The sequence below is a fragment of the Leptinotarsa decemlineata genome, unplaced genomic scaffold (assembly GCF_025532065.1).
Source record: "Leptinotarsa decemlineata unplaced genomic scaffold, Ldec_3_MD MMD2_tig00026314_RagTag_RagTag, whole genome shotgun sequence".
NCBI lineage: Eukaryota > Metazoa > Arthropoda > Insecta > Coleoptera > Chrysomelidae > Leptinotarsa > Leptinotarsa decemlineata.
In genome coordinates, this window is record NW_027412684.1 from 8,174,400 (window position 1) to 8,195,315 (window position 20,916).

Genomic DNA, 20,916 nt, shown 5'->3' on the forward strand with positions numbered 1-20,916 from the left:
CTATAATATATATATATATATATATATATATATATATATATATATATATATATATATATAATATAATAATAATATTAATGTAATTAATGGATATAAATACATTTGTAACAGAATTTAATTGTATCTATATCTATTGTTTATAATAAAACTTCCTTGAAAATTGAATAATCATGTTCTGTTTATTGGATGAAAAAAATCGTGTTAAAAATACTTTCAACACTAGCGTTAAAAATATTTTCAACACGCTACTTTGTAAACATCATCTTTTAATACTCATGACAACCATTGAAAATGTCACTTTTGATGACAGTTGTACAAAAAATTATTCTTTTAAACAAAACACAAGTACTACCGGAAAATCATTAAGGCGCTCTAAGAGCGCTGGAGAATTAATTCATTCGAAAACACGTCATCAGGAAGTTATTTCACGTAAACGCAGTTCTCCAAATGAAAAAGTTTCTAAACAGTGAAGTTCGAGGTGTATTGAGTTGAACCTCTAAACGATGAGCAGCCACAGTCCGTCGCGTATATCTGATATGTACTCCTTTTGGTGGAATCAAATGTGCCAAGTCACTTGAACACCTCCCGTGAAAAGAGACAAACCTCCAACCTTTTTTCGATGATACAGACTATCAAGGTTGCAAGTTCGTGTCTCCAATCAGGCAGATGGCTCTTTTCTGGATACAATCAAGCAGCTTCAGGGTATGCTTAGGGGCGGAGCTACATACATGTGAACAATACTACAAAGGAGGTCTAATCTGAGCCATTTACGCAAAACTTGCTTCGGCGTAAATGGCATAGTATAAACTTATGTTTCAATTCTAAAAGCATACGCGACGTACAGTTAATGCATCTCTCTCAATGTCGAATCTGGTGACTTGGTTGAGTCATCAGATAATTGATATTTTGTTCTTATATCGATGCTATCAGCTGCAAATATTTCAGGAAATAATCTTTCCGAATACCACTGGACCTGAAAATTTCCTCCGGTAAATGTTAATTTTTTCATCGATAAAATGTTGAGATCTTGTGATCCTGTACAATTCTCACATAAGATCTTTAGCAGCAATTTATTATGAAATTATACTATGAAAGAAGATATGTAAAACTAATAAAACTAGTCAAAATGATGTGGTTGAAAATGATTGTAAAATAAATAGTCTTCAGTTATAAACATTTTCTTGAAAAGAACATTTTTATTTGATGAATTCATTTTCCAAAATAAAATTTGACTTTGAAAATTCTCTCACACATTCATAGAAAATCTATAAATTAATTTTCTGAAACATATTAAATGAATAAAACACAGATGGTTCTTTGATAATTTCATTCTACGAACTGCATTCTTGCATTATACGTTGACATCAACCCCTTTTCAGTTTTCATAAGAATTTAAGAACCTCTAATAAATAAATGTGGATTTTTATGAGCGCAACATGTTATTGCAATGCTTGTAACGAATGTGGTTTCATCTCTGAATGAAATGCTTTGGAGACAATATCTAGTCGCCTTCCTCGTAACCAGGTTCAGAAGTACGTAAAATTTTGGCTTAATAGGTTTTAATTTGTGTTTTTTGGACAACGTCATTATCTGCTTTATTCTGAATGAAAGGAGGTAACGGTAAATAAATGATTGTGATGAAACTCCTTTTCTAGGTCTTTCGAAGAGTTCAAGATAAATAAAAGAAAAAAAATGTTGAACGGTTTCATTGAAAAAAAATTATGTAGATAATGTAATAAAAGCTAAAAAATAATTAGTAAGGTCCTAGGTAGCAGTCATCACACCACTATCATTAGCGTAGCGCGTTGCGTAGCACAACCTAAGTAAATATGTAAATACTACGCCCGACGATTTTATTATTTTTTATCTGATCAATACCGTAGATTGCTGAGGAGAGTGATGTGATGACTGCTACCTAGGACCTTCCGAAATATTTTTTAGCTTTTAGCACATTATCTACATTATTATTATCTTTTTTTTCCAATAAAACCGTTTAACATATTTTTTTTACTTATTTTATTTTCAAATTTCAAGTTTCTCATTCTATAGCTGCGTCCATTTTGAATCTGCATCTTTTTCGAAGTGTACTACTATTCTACTAGTGAGGTAGTTGTGAAAAAATATGTAATCCACCATTTTGTAGCTGAAGCTATCTTGAATTTGATTTTTTCCAAATTGTACTACTATTCTACTGGTCAAGATCTAACTAGTCATTTGATACCCATATTGAGGTAATTGTGAAACAATATGAAATCCGTCATTTTGTAGCTGCGGTCATCTTGGATTTACAATAATACAGATGTTATTGAATTGTATCGTCATCAAAACTAAATGCGTGTAAAAAATATCAGATCAATCTGTCAACATGAAGGGGGTCAAACTTCAATTAATAAATTTGACATAAAAAAACATGGCAAGCTAAATGAAACCGTTTAATAAAACAAATGTAGGCATACTTACTGGCTTGAAAGCAGGTCCTGAATCTGTTCCCTTTACATCATAAATTTCTTTTTTTTTTCATTTATGCATTCATTCAATACATACTTTGAGTAAGAATGATTGGTTACTACCTAATTGGCTCATTTTTTCTTCCAGCAAGATTAACATGTGAATCTTACATGGACTTTTTGCGAGATCATTAACCCATTTTGTTGGAAGAAGTGCCGGTACTTGTAAAAGGCAACATGTGGTTTATGCACGACGGGGCTCCAGCTCATTTTAGAGTTCTTGCTCGTCAGCATCTCGATATTACCTTCCCTAATCGCTGGATTGGACGTGCAGGACCTCAAAATTGGCCAGCTTGCAGTCCTGAAATGAATCCTCTAGATTTTTATTTATGGAGTCTTTTGAAGTCTCTTCTTTATAAAACTCCTGTACTAGATGTGAATGACTTGAGGAATCAAATAATTGACAATTGCAATGTCATAAAGAATACTCCAGGTACTTTTGAACGTGTCAGAAAATCAATGACAAATCGATTGCAGTCGTGTATTTTATCAGAAGGAGAACATTTCGCTCATTTACTTTTGGTTACTTACCTATTTATTTTTGGATAGTTTACTTTTGATTTTTATTTGATGTTGTCCATGGATAGTTTTTAGTAGAAGTGATTATTTTCTAGAAAACGAAGTTTCATATGAAGAAATTACAGGCGACAAAAAATTTGTATTTTCAGTTGCTTAATCAAAAAAAAAATTAGGAATTACAAAAAAAGACAGTGGCGTCCACTGAGACTCCATTGGACCTGATAATTTCAATCTAGGGCTTTATAAGCGCCTTATTACTTCAAAATAACTAGGAAATTTTGACCAAATCGGTATAAGGATATTTATGATATTTTATAAATACCGTTTTTTTAAACTTCAACGCCCTGTATCTCAGAAACGAAGCCACTCCGGACATATGTTCATAGGAACGTCTTTTCCTTAAGCGATCTAATGAATGAATGAATGATAGCAAAATCTGTTTAAAAAAAATCTGTTCAAAATCTGTTTTTCCGTTAATCAGCTGTCGCTCCCATACGAACAACAACTCTCAAAAGTTGAGAACTTGTGCGAGCTAAGGACTAACGAGGTCTTACCTTTTAACGTGTGATTCCTAAAACGGTTATAGAATCATTCCAGCTTCAACCAGATAAATTCTCTCGAGAATAATATCTGGTCGAGGCGGGAATCGAACCCACGATCTTCCGATCGTGAGTCGGGCGCACTACCACCGCGGCCAATTCCACAACAATAGAAAAGGTGAACAGTATTCATTTCAGAAACAAATTGGGTTTCTTTGTATATGATTTTTTGAGGCAGTTTTGAATTTTCTTATACCATTTATAGTTTTGTGGTTTTCAGGAAGGAGTTCGAAAAATTTTTGGCCATAATAAAAAAGACTTCTTTGGGAATATGTGGAGGAAAATTCTTTGACAAGTATTTTTTGTGGCGGAGTTGATATTTCTGTTTTTTTTGTCCTTTCAACCTTCCGCAAACTGAAAATCAACAAATTGCTGAAGCAAAATGAGGGCCAAAGTGAAAAATTTGTCCCGAAAAGTTACTGCGTAGGTAATATGAACCACTGACGAGTCAGTAACTTGTACTTGTCTTCTTTCCATCTTTAAGTGAAATTTTTGAAGAAAGGAAGAGAACAAGTAAGTTCAGAATAAACAATGATATGTAGTTCATGGATAGAAGTTACTTTCAGATACAAACTGGAATAAAACGCCCCTTTGAAACAATTATTTTCACATGAACATGGAATTACATGAAAGAAAACGTTCTTTCGAAATAATTACTGTCGTATTACCATTTTCTTCTATTCAGTTTGTACTTTGGAATTTTGGAACAATACCCATATCTATCTGTTTCGGAAACAGTAGAAAACAAAACAGTCTTCCTTTCATAACATTACGAACTCTAAATAGAAAGGATTATATTTTTAGGAGTGACTAATTTTTTGAAAAGAAAGTTTTTGGCTTCTTACTACTCCATCTTGACACAAAAATATGGGAATCTTCCAAAGAAAGGAAGGAAATAATCAATTTCAAAATAAGTAACTCTATACATGGATGTGTAGATCCTGCAAGACACAAACTGGAAGAAAAAGCCTTCCTGAAACAGCTACTTTCATATAAACATTGAAATACACGAAATACAAATTCTTTCGAAATAAACACTGAATTCTCTTATACTACAATTCAGTGTTCATATAAAAGTATTTGTTTCGAAATAATTTTTCTTCTGTGTAATTCAGTGTTTATATGAAAGTAGCTGTTCCGGGAGGGCTTTTTTCTTCCAGTTTGTGTCTGAAAGTTACAACATTGCATGATCTACACATCCATGTATAGAGTTACTTATTTTAAAACTGATTAATTCCTTCCGAAGATTCCCATATTTTTGTATCAAGATGGAGTATTATAAAGCCAACTCATTTCAAAGAAAGAGACAAATCTACTTATTTCACGATGGGTGACATTATTTAAAATTTTTGTAGGATTCTCCCAATCATCCCATGTTGGTTTCAGTGAGGAAAGTATAGAAGCAGCAAAACTTAAATGAAGAATTCTTGATATCGTTCTCCTCACCATCGTTATCCGCGTTTAACGAGTTGGCAGACTTCCCAACAAGTACTTGAATTCCGAAGGATGTGGCTCCTTAAACAGAACGGTGTAATTCTAATTTGCATTATTTATATGTTTATAAAAGTTTATCTAATCGATACCACACCGAGGATCGATCACTGTATCGTATGAGCTATTGTGTCAATCGTACGAATAATGTTTGGGCAAGTACATCGACGTTTTCCGCCGCTGTTTCTATTATCTGTTCGAACTTTTACCGCGAAACATGTCACCGGAAAATAAAATTTGGTAGTTTGTGAGACACCATGGATAACTATGCGTTTCAGCCTGACGATAACAATGGAAGACCTTTCACAATTACCAGTAAGTTGAAGGAAAGTTTCTCATGAGGATGATTTTTAGAAAAAAATATCAGCACTTAAAACTTTTCGTTTGCACAGATTGGAAAGCTTTATTAAGAACTCCCCAAGCGAGTTCTGGGCAGTAAAATAATAGACTAACTTTCACTTGAGCTAACATGGCTAATTTTGATAAGCATCTATTTTGACAACTTATGATGACGAATATCAAAACGAGTTTCAATGTTACTTGTCAACGAAAGAACATTTCAATGCAAAAATGAAATGAATCATTATTTATTTATTTATTTATTTCACCCTAACAGGACTGACGGCCTCAGCATTACAAGGATGACTTATAAGAAATATACATGAATATACAAGCACTTGAAATGATATGTTATATAAAACAATATAATATAATATGGAGATGTATTAATATCTAACAACGAGCAGTACTTATTACATCTCACAACAAGAAAAATAAAATAAGAAATAACAGAAAAAACTAATTGCTAAACTGATGAATTCTCAACATGTCTACGGTCTAAAGATCTAAATTTTGTGATAGACATATTCCAATTAATATCTTGCAAGCAATTTATGTCGTTTGCTAGACGGAGCATGATTAAGAGGGGGGATGTGGAAGTAAAAGTCACGAAGGGAGTCTTGAACTTAAGCATAGTTCGCGTAGGTCTGGGAGGTACATTAATTGGTAATAGTGACAATAATTCTGCAGAATTTATATTGTTAATAATAATTTTATATATAAAAATTAGTGCAGAGATTTTTCGCCTAGAGTCTAAGGAGGGTATATCAAATTGAGTTCTCAATTGTGATGTTCTAATGCTGTTGTAATCCGGTTTACTACGATATTTCTTATAATATAGGTACCTTAGAAATTTGTTCTGTATTTTTTCCAGTTTCTGTAAGGTTGTTTGGTATTCTCCATTCCAAATTACATTACCGTATTCGAGTTTAGATCTCACTAGCGTGAAATACAGTACTTTTATGGAATCTATGTACTAAAAAGAGAAGTCCACTCCAACCTAGTAAACTATTCAAATCTTTCTGTAGGGCGGAGCAATCTCTGACTGATCTCACCTGTCTGAAAATTTTCACATCATCAGCAAAAAGCAGACATTTTGAGTGCTCGCTATAATTTGGCAAGTCATTAATGAATAAAAAAAAAGAACAAGGACCCCAAATTTGAACCTTGGGATACCCCTCAGGAAATTTGCCTGAGGTATTTCCATCATGCCTGACCACGAAATATCGATCCTGAAGATAGGTCCTAAAAAGATTCATGATATTGCCGGATAGTCCAAATCGATATAACTTTTGCAGCAAAACACCATGGTCCACCCTGTCGAAGGCCTTACTAAAATCCATGAATATTGTATTCAGTTGAACCTTATTTTCTAAGGAGTTATTTGCTTCGTTGGTATATAATAGCAGATTTGTGTTGACAGATTTGTTGGACATAAACCCGTACTGTTGCTCAACTGAGGCACCTTCTACAAAGCCGTACAATTTAGTATGGATTATCTGTTCGAATAGTTTGGAAGGAGCACACATAATAGATATCGGTCTGTAATTTTTTATATAACATTTCTCTCTTTCTCTCTATTTTAGATGGTCGTTGCTTCCTATCGTCAGGCGCATATGACCAATGCTCCTCCTGTTGGTTAACAGGAGCTTCGTCGGGGGCGCAGCGGTCTTGCACAAAGCAATGCTGCCACCCATTTTTTTAAAACTTTTTATAATAAAAAACACAAGTTTTTTTTTGTTTTTAACAAAAACAATTTGATTTTTTGAAGTCGCCTCCTACTTGGGAGACCTTTTGATAATTTTTCACATATATAGCCCCCTTTACGTGGTTATCCGAACCACTCCGGCCTGGATACCGGCGTGAATAAAGGGGGCCACTTACTCATCACTTTTTTAGACACTCCACATTTCAATTTTAATACGACACAACACAAAACGGAGCCCCACGATAGCACATGGCATCCGCGTACCTTCTTTGTGGACGGACGTTATCAGCACGTCCGTCCCCTACCACGGCCACCAATTTGTTTCCTGTTTTATGAACTGGTGTGCAAATTGAAGTTTTCCATTGCGTCGGAAAGGTAGCATTGTTGATTATGATATTAAATATGTGCAGTAGTGGGTGACGTAACCATTCATGGCAACCCTTCACTATATTCGGCGGTATACCATCTACACCTGCAGATTTTTTTGGCTTTAATTTCTTTACTGCATCATCAAAGTCCGATTCAGTTATAGATGTTATTGAGTTAGTTACGTTACGTTACGTTAGTTACGTCCTGAAGACTATTAAAACTTGTTTCATAATTGGTCACGTTGGAAGAGTACACACTGGCAAAGAACTCTGCGAAATACCGTGATTTATCTTTTGGTGGAATTTCTATGTCATTGTATATAAAATTTTCATTGGTTGAGCTTTGACCTTTCTATTGGTTAACATAGTTCCAAAAAGTATTGATATCAGTCCCCACATTATGTTCGATAGTTTTGATGTAGTTCTTATGTTCTTGTTTCAAAAGTGACTTTAATTCTCTTCTCACCTCTAGATATTTTTTAGCATGATATTCAGAAATATGTTTAATTTTTTTAAGTTTTTCCTTCTCCACAATTAATTTTTCAATTTCTCTATTATACCATACAGGAAATTTATTGTAACTCTCATATAGTTTAAATTTAGGCACACAAGTAGAAAAAATGTTATCCAATATTTTATAAAATTTTTCAAAGGCTATATCTACAATAGACTCCTTCAATACCTCATCCCAGTTAGTGTCTCTAATATGGTCTCTCTTATGGTTTAGGTTAGATTAGGTTAGGTTTAAATTGGATATGGTGGGACGGTAGCCGGCTGGGTTGACCGCTGTGTGAACTGGTGATTCGAACCACAAGGCGGAATGATCGATTCTCACTTCCTATCGTCCAACCCGTGCTAGGAATCATACGTTAAAAGGTAAGACCTCGTTAGTCCTTAGCTCGACTTTCGAGAGTTGTCGTTCGTAACGGTGCGACAGCTGGTTAACGGAAAAACATATTTTTGAAAGATTTTAAACTTATAGACTGATTTTGAGCAATTGTTTGAAGTATGATTAGAGCTTAGGTTAGGTGACGTCAGGTTCGAGTTGAATTGAGCTAAGGTTGGTTAGGCTTTTTTTCTGAGCATATTTTGTTCAGACAATTTTATTCGGACAAACGACTTTACCCACGGCTGATTTTGTATGTATATATATTTTTGAATTCCTCATGAAAGAGTAAGACAAATAGGCTTCTAATACCCCAATCACGATTAGAGAAAACAACATTCAGGCTACAACCATTTAACTCATTTGAGGTCCATCTTAAATGATATTTCTACTAGATATTTCGTTGTACATTTTTGGAAAATGTTAATCCACTGATGCATAGGTTATGAAAGATTGATTGAAAATATATAATCTACAGATTTCAGAAAGTGAAAAAGTAATATATCATTTGGTACACCGTCGAATATCTAGCACACATTATAAATTGGTCAGCTAAGGAGGGAAATTCACAGATTTGTTGAAAATTGGTAAAATCCTGCTATTCTACATATGAAATGATATCTCATTAGAGAATTATCTGTCACTGATACCCAGTATTTACAGAATGCCGAAAGATATATCTATGAAAAGTTATGATAATTTAATATCAAAATGGTTCAGCAAACGTCTTATTCGTTCCATGCGGTGCATCACGTTCATTATAAGGATTCGATTCATCAATGACGACCTTGGACTGGATAGACTGTAACTACTACATCATATACACCATATCATCACCGAATTTGTCATGGTATTTGCATTTTTGGACACACGCATTTTCGACGTTAAAGTAAATGCATCGCCTTCTTTGCAGTTTACTGGTACGACCTTCATGCCGAACCTTATTTTTATACCGCTGGTGAGTTGTAGAAACCAATAGAACCTGTTAAGAACCCTTGCGAAAGTTTTTTTGATTTCAAAGCAGTTGCTTCAGCACCACTAAAATTTGTGCTTTCATCTAATTCCCCTTTCAGAGTTATTAAATAAATTCTAGTGAATATTAAATACCACTAGAGCCGGTTGATCATGTTCAGAGATTTCCTGTTACTTCTGTTTCAGTCTTTCCTTTATCAAAAAGGTTACAACTATTTTGAAAACTGGATTCTTATTATGAGTTATACTGAGGTGTTGTCGTGTTTGCATGAAACTGATCATGAAAAGTCATAATTCGATGATTTTATAAAAAAAACGGATTCATTCGATTACGAGAAACCTTACAGGTTGTAACCCTGTATATCAGAAACAAAATTGAAGAATCAACTAACAAAATTAAAGAGAATTGGTCCATAATAAATGACCTCGGAGGAAAATCAAAGAAAGCAAAGGTTGATATCTCAATAAATCCTAACAAAATAAAAAAATTCTACTGCACCATACCCTATGATCCTTTAATCAATCTAGAAAATATTAATATCGATGATAGCCTCATTTTGTATAACACAGATATTCATGAATTAATTGAAACTTTGAACGACATCAGAAATGAAAATACCGCTGGGTATGATGAGATTTCGGTAAAAATACTTTTGAATCTACCAGGCAATGCATTGGAAACTTTAGTTGATCTCATTAATGCCTTCTTCGAAACTGGCTCACTCCTTCCTTCTGCGGCCCATTTCTCTAATTCCAACCTTAGCGAAAATTATTGAAAAATTAGTGAATAAACGATTGAATGATTTCTTAAATTTGCATGATATCATGAGTAATAATCAATTTGGGTTCCAGACGGAAAAAAGATACAAGTGATGCAATATTATCTTTACTTTATAAACTTTATTCAGAAATAAATGCTGGTGAAGTAGCTGCCGCAATTTTCTGTGTCCTTTCGAAGGCTTTAAAAAAATCTGTTTAAAAATCTGTTTTTCCGTTAACCAGCTGTCGCACCCCTACGAACGACAACCCTCAGAAGTCGAAACTTGTGCGAGCTAAGGATTAACGAGGTCTTACATTTTAACGTGTGATTCCTAACACGGATTGGACGATAGCAAGTGAAGATCGATCGTTCAGACAAGGGCTTGAACTACCGACCAACACGGCAGTCAATTCGAGTGAGTGAACAAAGCACCCACGCCGAACCGCTTGGCTACTCAATTATTACTCAAAAAACTTCACCGGTATGGCTGCAGAGGGGTGATGTACAATTGGTTTGAATCGTACCTCTCAGACCGAAGTCAAATGGTAAGATCATCGGAACTCTCAGAAAGCAGGGCAATCACATCTGGTGTGCTACAGGGTTCTGTTGGGTTGGGTCCAGTTCTGTTTTTGTTGTATATTAATGATTTGACTATGATAGATATATCTGGCAATCGCTGATGATACAACAATATTGTGGAAGGAAAAAACCCAGCAGAGCTACATAAAAAGATATCATCTGATTTTGAAAAGGTGAAAAATTGGTATGATGCTAATTTATTATCTTTGAATATCTCCAAAACAAATATTATAACATTCAAATATCTGCTAAATGAACTGTCAATAGACAATGATATCTTGGAAAACGAATTGAACACACAATTTCTTGTTGTCTATATTGATAATAGGTTCAAATTTGATGAAAACGTCAAACAACTTAAGAGTAAAATCTCCTCCGGATGTTATGCAGTGTACAAGAAAAATAAAGAAATTATATAATAATACCTAGGGTTGTAGAAATTCTTCAGTAGAATAAAATGCATTTTTTGTAAGGTAGTCAAGTAAATCACTTTGGAATTCAGTGAAACTACATATGTTTCCAAATAGCTGAAGTGCTCTATTATAGCAGATAATACCCTGATAACTTGAGGATCCCTGACCAAGAGCCAGTTGAGAATAGGGTAATCGCAGTTCATTACTCTTACTTAGCTCTAGTACTTAGCTCTATGACGTAGGCCTGCCATACATTTCATTATCCTTTTTTGCACAGTGAATACTTTTGTCATATATGCAGAATTTCCCCAAAAAACCAGCCCATAAGACATTGCAGACTGTAGGAGTCCAAAATACATCAGTTTGAGTACCTGCAATGAAAGAATTCCTCATTACAAAACACAAGCTACTCATTTTTGAGGTGAGATTTTCTACATGTACTTCCCAAGTCAATTTTTGGTTAATTGTAAGTCCTAAGTATTCAATATGACTGACCTGCTGTATAGATTTATGATCGACTCTTATGAGGGGACTGTAATCATATAAAGTATTTTTTGTTGGAAGATCATGAAGACTGTTTTATTTGTAATAACTAGGTTCATATTTATGTGATCACAGAGTTCATTTATCGCAGTAGATCTTGATCTTTTATGCCCAAAGCCGTGCTGGCAATCAGGAATAAATTTGTGATGTTCAGTAAATTTACTCAATCTCATATAGTAGCTATAATCAATTATTTTTGCTAGTTGTGATTGCAAACATACGTTTCTGTAGTTGTTTACTTCATTTTTTGATCATCTGTTTTTCTTTTGGGGATTTCCATTATGTTCCTCTCTTCTTTCTGTTTCATTTTGTTGCTATCATTTTTTTTTGTCTGCATCTTCATTCCTTTTAGCACCTACATTGGAACAGCGCTGTGTGGTTTTGAATCTGATTTAGTAGTATTTGATGCGTGGGGTTAAAGTTTTTTGACGATCCTATGGATGCTTTCTCACTAGAGAGGTCGTTGTGCGCTTCCTTGTTATTCGTAAGATTGTTTCAGTTAAGAGAACCTCAGTACAAACGTTGCATTTAATCCAGGTAAGTTCACAGATGAGATTTGTGACACAGAAACAACGCTCTGTGATATTGTTTCACGAAATCGACGCTTTTGGGATCTGATTTGATTCAATCTCTAGTAGTTACTTGTGATTTAAGAATTACAAAAATCACATTATCACTCGCAAAAAGAGGGCAAGATAGGAGGTTGCAGATGAATATTATCAAAGAGTCGTAACAAAATAGAGTCTAGGGGCTCAGGGGGGAAGCAAATAGGTTCGGATGGGACGTAGTCAGCAACAAAAACCACCGGAGAGTGTGTAGGTACTTCAACAAGAGAAAAACCTGAAAGGGGATATAAATTTAGCATACCTAGCAGTACCCAGCCACCAAGCAAGCAGCCAAACTAATAATAATTGTCTATTACATACGAAGTAACGAGTAGCAAATATCTACGTTCGTTATCATCAGAAAGCACGAGTGTCACATTGAGTTTACCGATAACTCTAAATGCGAGGAATGTCTCCCAAATACCTATGAATACTTCTCTCTCGAAGTTGCGCTATGCACGACTATTTCGATAAGGCCAACAGTGCTGTGCCTCAACCAAAGGAACCGGTACCCAAGGCATATTGTCATCAGTCAACCTTACCGCCATAGCTTCATTCAAAAAATCTGTAACTCTAACAGTATGGTGACTTCAACTTGAAATCAGGCTACAGCTGCAGATACAATCTACTGGAATCTCTTTGTTATGCCATTAGCTGCACATTTCGGTCTTCATTGTTATGGTTACCTAAGAGGATCTGTAGAGCGTCACTTGGCTGATTGGTGTATTAAGAACCCTGCAACCACGAGAAATCATCTTCCTGAAATGCGCAAACAGGAGACCAACTATCCAAAACACAGATTTGTGTTGCTCACCTACCTGACGACGGTAATAACAGACTGACCAACGATCAGGTCCTCATTGAGGAAAATGTACCATGGTCTGTGAACCTTCAAGTGCATTATTTTTCACAAAGAAATTATGGCTCTGGTAGTAGAGGACAAACTCGATGCCTGCCGTTCTGCTGACCGGATCAGATTTTTTTCTGAGTGACCAAACTTGAACGGCTCCATCAAAAAGCTGAATTTTTTTGGTAAAATTTGAATAACTGTGAAATACAATAAACCCTCGCGGGTTACAGAGGAGGGTCGAATTGACCCACTTACGTTGGACCTACAAGGGTGTGGTCTTGGAGTTGTTTTTTCTTTAGAGCATGGTTACTAAATTTTTCCAATATCCCTGTTAGAAATGGCAAGGATTACATAAAGGTTGATAATAATTATGCTGTAAGAGTTTTATGTATCATTAAAAAAACAGTTTTTGAGTACTAATATACCTAAAGAATTCCTGTAACTGCTGTATATTCGTTCTGAACTGTAGTGAATCGTTAGAACGAATTTTAATCATCATACTGTCTGAAAATGGAATGAGCGACTATAAATAATAGTGAATATATATGTATGCATTATCTTCATGACATGTGCAATACTACTTAATATGCATGGTTTTACTTTCGTACACTACACCGCTGTACTTTCAATTTCCAAAAAACTTTATATTCTTTGATACAAGTTTATTCATGACCCCCTTTTATAAAAACAACGAACATCAAATCAGCATTCCACGTGATTGTGCAATATACGATCCTTTGAATAAATCTTGCTGATAAAATAAATTTTTAAATTCGTAATAGGATACTTTTCATTGCCTCATAATTTTTTAGGTTGAATTGTAAAATGCACCTGGATCTGATATCACTGATAGACCAAGAGCGCTGTATATCAACACTACACAGCAAACTATAGCTGTCCATATTTCAAGGTTAAACTCGATACACCCCGGACAGCTCTTAAATCTCAGAGACGATTTAATTCATTGCAGTTTCTGTAAATCAGAATACATGTCATCTCATTAAAAGTTCGTCAGGAGTCGGTCATATAACTTTGATGCAATTAATATCGCATAGTCATTCTAAAACTCACTAATAAGTTTGACATGATGATATGACGTGACAAAAATGAAAAAATGATTTCAAATCGACGTTTAGATTACTTTTATTCTTAGTTTATCTTATCTTAGACCAGCATCTCATGATGACGTCAGTTTGGTTAACGAAACGTATTCACGGAGTTATGATTTGTGAAAAAATATGTAACATTGATAGTAAGTCATCAGGTACTGAATGCGTGCAGAGAACAATTCTAATTCACAGGACGTCCTTTTACTTTTTTTATAGAATCAATAATATATTCATCGATTGGAAAGGACATTGACCACATCATTCCACTCATAAAAAAATTGTTATGAATTATTAATTTCAGTTCATGGAATCACATGCTAGGAATCCATGAAAGTGAGTCATAAATTAGAAACCTAGTGACATATTTATAAATGTGAATGAAATGTGTTTTCAAATTTGCTTTATAGAATAACGTCATCAAAAGAAAAATTGAAGTTAGATAATATCGGTTGATTAGGTCTATAGATCAAAGCAAATTATTCTACCGAACAGTTCAGTAAATTCATTTCAAATGCTTTTCCGTAGATACTTCGATACTTTCGATGATTTTACAAATGTCATTTTAAAAAATGTCTGAACAATTAACACAGAAAATTATTATGTAATGGTGAATACAATTACAAAAGGAAACATAGATAGAGTCAAGAGTTTCCATATCCTTAATAAATTTTGTAAATTAATTAAGAACGGAACAGTTATTTATGTCTATTTCAATATCCCAATATCCTAGTTCCAGATAACACTTTATTATTTTAATTTATATTTAAATGATTTATAATTTTCTTCAAAGATATTTTTATATTTTAATAAAGAAGTCAAAAACAAAAACTGTTTCAAAAAAATTGGAAAGTATTACTTTTAAAAAAAAAATATTGTTCATTGTTCCATACTAAAAATGTCCGATAAAAATGTTAAATCCAGCAAGTTAGGAACTGGTACGGAGTTTTACAATTATCAGTTGGAAGAAAATAGCATAATAATGATAAAAATGATGGTCCATATCAAAAGAGGACGATGCGGGGACTACGGAGAGGATGTGCAGCTCGAATATGAAGACATCCTAAACCATCTGGATGCTGGAGAGACGTATACTTACCTCGGAGTGGAACAACGCCACTCAGAAGAGATAACAGCAGTGAAGAACTCTCTCCGCGACAAGTATCAACACAAACTTCGACAGATATGTTCATTGGAACTGTTGGAAAAGAACAAAGTTGCTGCAGCAAATATGCTTGCCGTTCCAATCTTACTCTATTCGTTTGGAGTAGTTAGGTGGACTCGTGAGGAGCTGTATCAACTTGACGTGAAGACCCGAAAATTGTAGCATCTCCATAGGAATTTTCATTCCAAATCGTCTGTTCCATGGTTTTACTTCTCCCGATAACAGGGAGGAAGTAGACTTTTGCGTTTGAAATATCTACACGACAGAATGGTATTGGATGAAGCCTGTAAAGTCGTCAGAAGTTCAAATCCCCTCCTCTGCATGGTCCGCGACCATGAAAAAGCAGAAATTGAAGCAGCTGCCCGAGAAGCTGATGAACTTGGTTCAGTTTCCGACACTGAACAAGGTGATCCCAACACCGAGTTGGGACCCGTTCAGCAAAAGGCTCATACAAAAGCCGCAGAGATCTGCGACAACATTGAATACTTTGACTTATCACCTGAATTTCGCTTTCCTCGAGTCGAGTGGGCTGAAGTCGGTGACTGAATGGTTCATCACCAGGAGTATCATTAGACAAAATACAACTAGGAAATTCCTCAAGGTGCTCTAATAGCGGTGCCTGTGCGAAAGTAGTGATTCACGTTGGATTTGAATCGCTGGAGATTGAGTTCATAAACTTCAGGAAGTTTATATTCCACATGAACGCAGTTCTCCAAATGAAAGAGTTCTTAAACAGTGAAGTTCGATGTGCACTGAGTTGAACCTCAAAACGATGAGCAGCCACAGTCCGTCGCGTATTTCTGATATGTACCGCTCTTGATGGAATGAAATGTGCCCAGTCACTTTAACACCTCCCGTGAAAGTATCTATTGAAAGGAGACAAATCTCCAACCTTTCTTCGATGTTCCACGCTATCAAGATTGCAAATGATGTTCATGCCTCCAATCAGGCCATGGCTCTTTCCTGGATGGAATCCAGCAGCTTCAGGATATTCTAAGGGTGGAGCTCCATTCTTGTGAACAATTTCCCAAAGGAGGTTTGATCTGAGCTGTATAAAGCATCAAAAGTTGCTGAGGTGTGTACAGTTTTCTGGTTCGGAACCGTGTTTCAAACTTTTGAGAAGCAGCCTTTGCAATTCCAGCGACATGATTGTGACAAGACATATTGGTGTCCATTTTAACGTCGGTTCGGAGACATTTATCTTTTTGGAGAAAAGTGGTGTCTGGGTTTTCGTAGCATTGAATTGAACTTGGTTAATTTCACCCCAATTCGAAATCACCTCCAGATCCTTATTGAGATTTGTAACCTACTGCTGCCGGTGAAGATGTACATTTGCAGCTGATGTCCTGGAATCCAAATGGAATGACGAGACAAGTGTGCTGTCATCAGCAATGCAATATATTGGATTCTTGTTTGTTCTTGTTTAGTCATTGATATAAATATATAATAAAAAGGGGGTTGGAGACAATGTGGATCCTTGGGGAACACCATCATAAAACCTTATTATTTGTTCAACAAATACTATTCTCCAAATATAGGGTTTAATGGATTTCAGAATTATGATTTTAGAAACTGCTATTACGGAACTCGACTTTCTGAACTACACTTTCTACATTCGACGCATCAATCAAAAACTACAACGGAGGAAATATAGTTATTAAATGTGGGTTGCAAAAAACATGAAAATAACTTTAATTCGTGACTAAGAAGATAAATCAGTTGGTGAAGCGTATTTCAGATGAATCCAAGAGGTAGTGCAATAATTATAAGCATGAGGAAATATTTTGTTATTTTTTTATTTTATTGAAGTTTTATAATTCGTAATTAGGACTTTGTGTTTCAATAAACTAGCCACAAAAAAAACAGAAATAACCATATTATATGATGTTCAAAAAATACCTTCCAAACAACTGAATACTCTAATTTGTGACCGCTCATACAAACCCTGAATACGGACGGAAATAGGAAAGGTGGAGTTGAACAATGATATGAAATTGCTATTGAAAATAACACATTCACTATATTCGCATTGAAAGTCGTGATACGAAGGCGTAGAAGGTCCAAAAAAGATTTTGAAAGAAAAAACAAAATTCAAAGTTTGAAATCGGTTTTTCTACACCTTCGTATTTTGATATTTACAAGTCATACCATTATTTCAGGATATCCACCAAGAAGCAACCAAACAGAAAACTTGGTTGAGGTTAATTCCAGAGGAAAAATGTAAGTACATTAATAAATATATCAATTTAGAAACGAATTTTTGAAACATTTTAATTAGGTGACTCTTGTTTTTGTTAATATTTGATATTCAATTGAAATATCATCATAAAAAGGTGATAAACAACATGGGAAAAATGTCAACGGGAGAAAAGTGGTAGATGAAGAAAAACTTCGAGAACTTATTAAGGACTGTAGGAATATTCAACATACCCAATTGAATATTACACGTGTTTCGATCACCAAGTGATCATCTTCTAAGAGGAAGATTAAAACTAAAAAATAACGATTTGGTGTTGGGAAAAAACTCCAGTAATATTCATTACTACACCAAAGGTTCCAAACAGGGCATCATAATTACACAATTGACACTATTGGATACTAGAAAACACACGAAAAGTAATCAATTACTCCACTTGAGCTATCTGGAAGATTAAAGGGCAACAGTTTTCACGATTTTTGAAAAACGATCTTACAGCTTTGCTAGAAGGAGTCCTTCAAACATGAACAGTAACATGTGGTTTCAGTTCATTCGACCATATTTTGCTCGCCAAGTATGTCAATTTTCAGCAGATACTTGTCAAACAAAATGATAGGAAGGGGTGGAATGCTCTCTTGGCCAGTGCGATTCCCGGATCTCAATTCTCTTGATTTTTTCTTTGTCGCTACATAAAAGAAGGTCTCTATGAACGAGAATGTAATAGTTGAGAATAATTGCTGGGTTCTGTCAGCTTTTTGAAATATCCACAGAGTTTTTGATTGACTGCAGTTTATGCATGGGAACATTTCGAGAATTCATTGTAAATGCTTTTTTGAATCGCATTATGCATTTTTCCTCTGCAAGTTCTTATTCAAAACAGTTATTAATTAAACGAACATAGTCCATTATTACAACATGATTAAACATTAAATAATTTCTCATGAAATAAAATCTTACTTTAATTAGCAAACGATATAGAAATTTTATGTTGTGTGTTGTGTGCTTTGTGTTGTGTGTGTGTTATTTTGAGTTTTTTGCGCTTTAGAAAGTTTTTTCGTTTTTTAAGTATCGTGTGGTTCTGCTGTTTGTTGTGTGTTCTGTGTATTGTGGCGTTATGTTTTTTGTGTGCGTTGTTTTTTTGTGTGGGTTTTGGTGTCTTTTAAGTTTTTGCATTCACGCGGGTTTTTTGCATTTTCTTAATTTTTTGTTATTTTGGGTTCGTTGTCTGTTTTTGTTTTGTGCAGTGTATTCGTTTTTTTAGTTATTTCGTTTTTTGAAGTTTTCCTGAGGTTTTTGCGATGTTATGTGTTTTTTCATTCATTTTTGTAGCGTAAATAACGTTTTTCATAAAAATCGCGAAAATGAAAATTATACGGAACCTGTTATTTTTATGACCTTTATCTCTATTTTTCATGTTTTTGAACTTGTTGATTAGACTATATATGACTTTTTTCATCAGAAATGACTTATCACCTCCAATAGTTTGGACCATGAAATATTAAACACCCTGTATATTAGATAATATGATACACTAATGATTCATTTGACTATTTTTAGATTCAAGAATCCTTCATTCTACAAGAGACTGTCGATATTCCTATTATTATTAGCCTTAATATTCCTTATCGGATTAATAGTTTTAGCCATTTTATGTAAGTAAAATCAAGAATCAGTTTTAAAAATTGTCAATTCACATTAATTTGATACTATCCGTTGATCTTATGAGATTTAAAAAACAAAACAATAATCAACACAATCTTTATTGCAGATACGAATTCAAAACCAAAAATCTGCATATCTAACGAATGTTTGAAAACTGCAACGAATTTGAAATTTTCTCTGGATCCCACTGTGGATCCTTGTGATAATTTTTACGAGTACACTTGTGGAAAATGGTCAGAAGAGCACCCCAATCATGGCTGGTTCAGTTCCTTTTCTAGTTTCACTACAATAAGTGAGAGGATAGCGATCTCTTCATTGGAAGCATTGACTACAGAAAACTCTGGACCAGATGATCCAGAAGCATTGCAAAAAAGCAGAAATTTTTACAAGTCATGTATGGACGTAGGTAAGTAAATATTTATGTACTTATTTATTTTTGGTAGTTTCAGTGTGAATGATTCTTTTCCTTGTTGAATGGTAGAAGTTATAACATTGTCTGTAGTACAATTCCATAATAGTAGGCACAAAATTCTCAGAAACATTATTGCATTGTTGTCAAGGTTGTGATTCTATTTATTTTATCATCATTTTTACTCATCTGTTTGGTATAATTTACGTACGCCACTGCCAGAGGCAGATTAAGGCAAAAACAACAGTCATTTCTGAGAATTTAGTGCCTACTATTTTGAAATTATAGTATAGAAGAATTAATAGTGTAACCACTCTGTGGGTTTTTAATGTGTGGAACAGTAAACTAACCTCACTCAATTACTCAAAATATAAATCGAAACACAATTTAGTTCACTTTATTTTACTATTTATAGACCAATGCAAAAGCTTGCTAAAATCGCAAAAATATTAGCAACCGAATAAAAACAATAAGAGGATTTAAAATATATTATGCATATAATTAAAGTCAATCCAAGATACGAGGGATGGATGGGAATATTTTTTCATCATTTCCATTGAAATTAGATATTGCAAAAGTGAAAGTTATAGTGAATATGGAAATCTAAAACTTTTAGATGAACCATTTCTTTACATAACCTGGAATTTTCCGAAAAAATTTAAAACCCCAATATTTTGTGTCACACAAAGTCAACTGTATCTGTATCTGTAGAGTAAGGAGGGTGAGTGTGGGCCCACAGCTTCTAGGCCACATGTGAACCATTGTACATCCTCCCGAGAAGTTGTCCTCCTAGGTCATCGTCCATCCTGCCCTTCCCAGGAAGGTGGACAGGTCACTGGGAGAAATCTCTTTAATATCGGCAGGTGTAGGCCAAGACTCGCCGAACACACACTCTCTTATTGACGATAACTCCAGACACTCGCATAGGACATGCCTGGCAGTTTCATCTTCCTGTTCACACATCCTGCATAGAGGTGTGTCCATTAGCCCCATATTATGGAGATGTTTCCTTAGTTGACAGTGGCCAGTCAGAAATCCTACTGTTAAGCGTAGATTTTTCCTGGCCATCGCCAGATATTTCTTCGGCGCCAGCTTTCCAGGGTCGTCCAAGGTGATCCTGGCAAGATTGCATCCTTTGATTCCATTCCATCTCCTTAGGGATTGAGCATGGGTGTGACATTTGGCTAGTTCCGTAATTGTCGAAGTCATCAGGCCGTATGTGTCACTGGGTCCTAAAA

At 34.8% G+C, this 20,916-nt stretch overlaps 1 protein-coding gene across 3 annotated transcripts in view; it reads left to right on the forward strand.

Annotated features, from left to right (window-relative positions):
* The first annotated feature begins 5,098 nt into the window (after window positions 1-5,098).
* Window positions 5,099-20,916, forward strand: part of LOC111515225 (endothelin-converting enzyme 1) — a 40,159-nt gene continuing 24,341 nt past the window's right edge. Inside the window, exons 1-4 of one of the 3 annotated variants that reach the window (XM_074181462.1) lie at window positions 5,099-5,431; window positions 17,570-17,630; window positions 19,165-19,259; window positions 19,376-19,675. In XM_074181462.1, the coding sequence (XP_074037563.1) occupies window positions 5,374-5,431; window positions 17,570-17,630; window positions 19,165-19,259; window positions 19,376-19,675 (514 nt within the window). In that variant the 5' untranslated portion in view covers window positions 5,099-5,373. The remainder of the gene's footprint in view (window positions 5,432-17,569; window positions 17,631-19,164; window positions 19,260-19,375; window positions 19,676-20,916) is intronic. The other 2 variants (XM_074181460.1, XM_074181461.1) reach the window with 2 other exon arrangements.